The sequence below is a fragment of the Vipera ursinii genome (genome assembly GCF_947247035.1).
Source record: "Vipera ursinii genome assembly, chromosome: 1".
NCBI classification, from domain to species: Eukaryota; Metazoa; Chordata; class Lepidosauria; order Squamata; family Viperidae; genus Vipera; species Vipera ursinii.
The window spans coordinates 336,627,367-336,633,956 of record NC_139512.1 but is presented as its reverse complement, the minus strand read 5'-3'; the positions used below and the strand labels follow the sequence as shown (position 1 = coordinate 336,633,956).

General features: G+C 50.8%; 1 protein-coding gene across 1 annotated transcript; it reads right to left on the bottom strand.

Annotated features, from left to right (window-relative positions):
- Nucleotides 1-3,996: 3,996 nt before the first annotated feature.
- FZD9 (frizzled class receptor 9) lies at nucleotides 3,997-6,579 on the bottom strand. The gene has a single exon (XM_083357807.1). The coding sequence runs from the start codon at nucleotides 6,485-6,487 to the stop codon at nucleotides 4,688-4,690; it is 1,800 nt and encodes a 599-aa protein (XP_083213933.1). The 5' UTR covers nucleotides 6,488-6,579; the 3' UTR covers nucleotides 3,997-4,687.
- Nucleotides 6,580-6,590: the final 11 nt, after the last annotated feature.

Below are 6,590 nucleotides of genomic sequence, written 5' to 3'. Positions count from 1 at the left end.
AATCTTTCCTATCACTAGAGGACTTTTGATCTTGAAAAGGTAGCCAAGATCAGACCTCTTTAGTGTCCGGATGGGGAGCGACTAGACATCCAAAAGCTGTAGGTGACACTGGAGTTTTTAAAAAATCAGGTGATTATAGTACCAAACCTCTATACGGTTATTAAGAAAATAACAGAATGTGTCCAGGTGGTCATTAGTAGGTGATCTTGACTCAAAGGATATTGAACTAATCAAAATGACAGCCCTTTGCCTTCAACTTCATCTTTGCTGGGTGATGAGGAGGCACCTTCAGCAGTCCATCTGACTGGCAAAGTGGCCACTGGAACAGCTGGCCAAAGGCAGGTTCTGCTGGCAACCGAAGTTCTTCCCAATTGGACTGCTAATCAACACACACACAATTTAATGTATTTTGCGAGCTTCCTCACTCTCAGACTCATCTGCAGGCTTGTGGCCTAGCAAAAAGGGTTGGTGGGAAGCTAAATGGGATAAAGGACACCACACAAGGTGCCCAATTCAAAAGTATCCAAATATTGACTATTTTACTTACCTCAGATCAGAAACTAAATCTAGAATTAGGGCTGGAAACAAAGATGATGCTAGACATTGATGTGTTGCTTTATTGCATTCCAGTCTTTTTTTTTAAAGAAAAGAATGATAAAATAATATCAGGTGGAAAGGACCTTGGAGGTCTTCTAGTCCAACCCTCTGCTCAGGTAGGAAACCCTATACCATTTCAGACAAAAGGTTGTCCAGTCTCTTTTTGAAAGCTCCCAGTGATGGAGCACCCACAACTTCTGAAGGCAAGGCATTCATTCCGCTGGTTTATTGTTCTCCCCATTAGGATTTTTCTCCTTAGTTCTAGATTGGTTCTCTCCTTGGTGTAGGGAACTGGCAGATGGCAACAGAAGTGTCTGAAGTTACACTGGAACTCATTAGTGCCCTGTTGCTCACCCCTGCTTCTATAAAGCGTGATATAAATAATGCTTTCAGTTATGGATTACAGTGGACAAACTGCACAAACCCTCAGTCCACTCACTGGCAGGTTTTGTGCAAACAGCTAAACCAGGGCTTTTTTTGTCATAGAACGCTCAGAACGGAGTTCCGGCACCTTTTTTGGATGGAATCTTGTAGGATAGGCAAGGCGGGTTGTATGACATGTGTGAGTTCCGGCACCTTTTTTCTTTTATAAAAAAAGCACTGGGCTAAACCATAAAGGCCTTAAGTAAAGTGAACACGTTGTGCCTCTAGAACAGGGGTTCCCAACCAGGGGTGCGAGATGATATTCCAGGGGGTGCAAAAACTTGGCTTTTCAACATTATAGTGTATATTCATAATTTGTTGCCATTATTTTGAACTTTTGCAAGGGGTGCGAGAATATATCAGAAGCGTTCTAGGGGTGTGGGGTACAGAAAAGGTTGGGAACCACTGATCTAGAATCTTTACTCGCTCTATTTTGCGTGAACATAGCCATACCAGCATTGTTTGTGCTGGAGGCTCTGGAATAATGTATTTCCTTTGGAAATTTTTAGACTTTTAAACATCTGCATATATGGACTGGAATCTGCCTTTCTGTGCTCCTGAATAGGTGCAATAAATAAATTCTTCAGTGTCTTCTCTCTCCTCCAATTGAACACTGAGATCTGCTCCAGATGACCATATGAAGGGTGGGACTCTTGGGTTATATAAATAAACATATTTTGACAAAAATATGAAATATTTGACATTATTTGAGGTCCATTGCCCATCCCTCCGTCCCCCACAGGGGAAAAATGCCACTGCAGTCTCTTCCCCACAAAATGGGGGGTGGGGGTGGGAGGGAGCATCAAAAGCCCTGCAGAGTTGGTGACTGAGGGATCCATGTCACCAGATGCCAAATGTTGCTTGCCTCCCACTGAACCTCAGGCCATTGGGGCTTTGGGTGTCAGTGCGTGAGGCACCAGTTCAAATCACCTGGAAGGGGGTGGGGGAGCCTGGAAAGGATTATTCATTCCAGGAAGGCTGGCTCCTGGCAGGCCCAGAGGGGGAGGCAGGCGTGCCAAAATCAGCAGCTGCCCGCCAGAGGCCTGCTTCCAGTCTGCCTCGTGTCCCGCATGGCTGGCAAACAGTGCCCCCCCTTCAGCAACTGGCTGCATCTTGGCAAGTGGCCAACTGCTCTCCAGGGAAGGGTGTGTGTCCATATCTGTGCTATTTACTGGTCCTGCTTTGGGGTGGGGGGGTCAGTTTGGCGAAAGTGGTCCAGGCAGCTGTGGCCTCGGGGTGGGATGTTCTTTCCTGGCAATCAGAGAGGGAAAGACGCCTCTCTCTGGACAGGGACTCTGTCAACTCAGAGTAGAAGGGAGCCAGGAACCTCTCAAGGCCAACACTCTGCTCAAGGCAGGGATCCAAATGGAAGCATTTTGACCAACGTGTATCTACCTTCTGCTTAAATAAATCCAGTGAAGGGGAGTCTACTGCTGTTCCACAAACGGATTATTTAAAAATAAAAGTCAGTCAAAAATGACCTTCCTTCAACAGGCAATTATTATTTTGTGACCTACCCCCTAAAACAAAAGATAGATCTTCCTTTTCAATGACCTTCAGGTGTTGGAAAAGTACAGGTGGTCCTCGGCTTACAACCACAATCAAGCCCAAAATTTCTGTTGCTAAGCGAGACATTTGTTAAGCGAATTTTGCCCGAATTTGCAACCTTTCTTGCCTGTGGTTGTTAAGTGAATCACTGCAGTTGTTAGGTTACTAATGCGGTCGTTAATCTGGCTTCCCTATTGACTTTGCTTGTCAGAATGCTGCAAAAGGTGATTCCCAAGACCCTGGGACACGGCAACCGTCATAAATATGAATCAGCTGCCAAGTGTATGGATTTTGTTCATGTGAGCATGCTGCAAAAGTTGTCAGTGTGAAAAACAGTCATAAATCGTCTTTTTTTTCCAGTGCCCTTGTAACTTTGGATGGTCACTAAGTGAACTGTTGTAAGTCGAGGACTACTTGTACTAGCTTATCCTCAATTCCCCAGGCTAAGCACACCCAGCTTCTTCCATCAGAGGCTTCATTCTTGGAGCTAGATTAGAGGATGAACGGGAGAGTAAGGGGCTAGAATAGTGCCTTCCTCCCCCAGGACGGCTGTGAGATTTAATCTCATCTGTCTTTTGGATGGCACTTGCTGCTGGAGTGCCTGAAGGACCGACCTCAGACAACCCAGGTTGGCTCAGGCGAGTTCCCTGCTTCTCTTTCCTACAAGGGTCCCTCAGCCAACTCTGGAAAACTTGTCAACAGGCTCCAAGAGCAGCCACGTCATTCTAAGCATCCCTCTCAGCAAAGGAGATTCACAAGCACGACCCCATCACTCCCAGAGATGGCCCAAAGCCACTCCGAGCGGTAGCTTTGCCGTGGTAGCTGCAACACCGCACTCGTGAGATACTCTGCTGCCCGCCCAACCCCAACCCCACAGCCTCCGGTTACCTTTGGGTTCTTGCCCGTCCCCAAGGGGAAGAACTTAGTGATAGCACCCAGAGCTCTGCACGTGGAAAGCATTTTCAGGTAGAGCTGGGAGAGATTACGGCTGTTTGGATGGATGCTTTTCACTGCCTTCCTAATCCATAAATAATAATTCCCAGCCTTCAAGACCCTGGAAAAAGTCAGGGCATCTGTACCCAGGTCTCCAGCAGGGAAAAGAGACGCTTGATTGGTTAAACCCTTAGCCCAGAATGAGGAATGTCACCACACAAGAGGCTCGCAAGCCCCAAGCAGCTGCCTGCCTGGATTTCAACTGCAGAATGAGCTGAAGGTCAGCATATTGGCAGTGAGTGGGGGTGTGGAGAGGGGGCTGGTTGTGCGATGCCTTGTATAGCCTTGGCACGGCCAGCTCTGCTTTGTCACTCTCCAGCTGGACTAAAAATATGTCGAGAGCCTCCTGCCTCTTTGCTGCATCTGCTTGAAACCACTTTTCCCCACGAGGGCAGGGCAGGGCACTTTCAGAAGACCAAAAGACCAGTTGCCTTTTAGCCCTAGTAGTCTTGTGGCCCAACTCATGCTGGTGGATATCAGCAAAGGGGGGGAGGGGGCTCGCCCCTTCCTTCCTTTTCTCCCCCTCCCGCCTGCCTAGACTTTCAGATGAGAACGGCTGTGCCTGAATGTTTCTCCCTTCCCTGGCTCCCCTTCTTTTGCAACAGCTGTTTCCAAAGCCTCTTGAATTTCTGCAAACGGCACCAACCTGGATTGAAATAACACAGCCAGAGTTTATTGGGTCTCTCTTTCCTCTTCCATTACTTTCAGCTAATGAATTTACTTTAAAAAAAACTAAAATAAATTACAGAATTAAATAACTTTGGACAAATCCTCTTCCAACCCATCTCCCAAAATAAAACGTTAAAGTAGTTGCTGGACTTTGGCAAACAGAGACAGCTAAACCATAACACTAGGGGGGAAAAACATTACTTGAGAAAGAGGCAGAGAGGAGTGAGCAAATCTTTTTGCTCTTCCCAAGCAAGTACGGTAAAGGTGCCCTCAAAATCTGCTGATGCCTCTCTCCAGCCACAATTGCCATCTTTCTTGCTCTTCCAGCCCCCACCAACCCACACGTTAGCTCCATGCTATCTGCTGAAACCTGCTAGGCATTGGGCAGATCCATGACACTACGGTGTTCCCTGATGCTTCTGCTCTCCAGAGGTGCCTCTCTGGGGCCGGTCCAACTTCAGACATGTGTTGGGTTGTCCAGATAAGGGTCTGTTTTGGTCATGTGCAGCATAACAGCAGGAGCTTTGTAATGGCAGTGCGCTCCAGTGCAGGTCACCCCACTACATGGTTTCCCCCTAGTCCTCATTCCCAGTTTCCTGTTGCACAGGCTCTGCCAGGTCTGCAGAGTCTTGGAGCTCCACACCCAAACGCTGCTGGTGATGCCTACCACCAAGGACATGAAAATCTTCAGCATGAAGATAGCCATCGTGGGCACCGAGGCATCCAAGGAACAGTCCACACTTCGGTGGCCTGGAAAAGGCAAGCAGCTGTGCTCCAAGGCCTGGAGGTTCCAGTAATCCATATTGAGACGTTCATAGAAATAACAGACAATGACACATGTGGCTGGGACAGTATAGAGGATGGAAAAAACCCCGATCTTCACCATGAGTTTCTCTAGTTTTTCGGTATTAGTACCACCGGTCTTCATGATTTTGCGAATGTGGAAGAGAGCCACAAAGCCGGTCAGGATGAAGGAGGTGCCAATGACCAAGTAGCAGGAGAGTGGGATGAGGATGAACCCTGTCAGGGCATTGACGTCCATGCTCCCTACGTAGCAGAGCCCAGTCAGCTCATCCCCCGCCACCTTCCGCATGGTGAGGATAACAATGGTCTTCATAGCGGGGATTCCCCAGGCTGCCATGTGGAAGTAGCTGCTATGGGCCTCAATGGCCTCGTGCCCCCACTTCTTGCCAGCAGCCAGGAACCAGGTCAAAGTCAAGATGACCCACCAGAGGGAGCTGGCCATGCCAAAATAGTACAGGATGAGGAACACAATAGTGCAGCCAGTACTTTCCAGCCCCTCTTGGATGATATACAGCTCCCCATTCTCCCGGTCACAGGCAATGTTCTCCGCACCAGCCACCGAGCGGATGATGAAGGCCACTGAATAGACATTGTAGCACATAGAGAGGAAGATGATGGGCCGCTCAGGGTATTGGAAGCGGTGGGGCTCCAGGAGGAAGGTAAGGACGGTGAAGGCAGTGGAGACGAAGCAGAGCGTGGCCCAGACGGCCATCCAGATGAAAGCAAAGTCTTTGTCTCGCCGTGACCAGAAGACATCAACTCCAGGGGAGCAGCGGGGTGCACATGACAGGCTCTTGGCGACGTACTGGAACTTGTCGGAGTTCTCACACGAAGCACTGCTGCCTGGTCGGCTCTCACTGGGGCCATCCCCAGGAGGTCGGGCAGGGCGTGGTGCCACAGGTAGCATGCCCTGACCCCGGTGAGGCTCAGCCGTGGTGGCGTTTTCGGGTGCCTCCATGCACAGGGAGTGCGGGTCATTCTTGGTAGGCAAGCGAGAGCAGTCCAGGGCGTCAGGCCAACCGAAGTGGAAGTGCTCCATGATGGGTGCGCAGCGCTGACGTGCCTGTTCGCACATTGGCCGGCAGGCAGGGATGCTGCTGGATACCTGGTCGGTGCACATGGGCGCATACAGCGAGCAGAGGAAGAAGCGCAGGTGGCCGTGGCAGCCATAGGCCACCAACGGGGCAAACTCTTCCAACTTGAGCGCGGCCTCGCGCTGGTGCTCGTGGCCCAACAGGTTGGGCATGCGGGTCAGGTTGTAGCCGATGCCCTGGCACATGGGGATCTCGATGGCCTGGCACCGCCCGCCCCGGCCACGCTCCGCCTCGTACACACCGCTGCCGCCCAGCAGTTCCAGCGTCGAGCCGGCCACCACCAGCTGGCAGAGCAGCGCCGCGATCGCCCGCCACAGCAGCAGCAGCAGCGGCCCGGCGCGGAGGACAGGCGCGGCCATGCTCACTGCGCTCCTCGGCCCGGATCGCTGCCGCTAGCTGCGCCTCCTGCGCCGCATGGCGCGCGAGCGGTAGCCGAAGCGGCGGCGGCAGCTCCCCACGCGT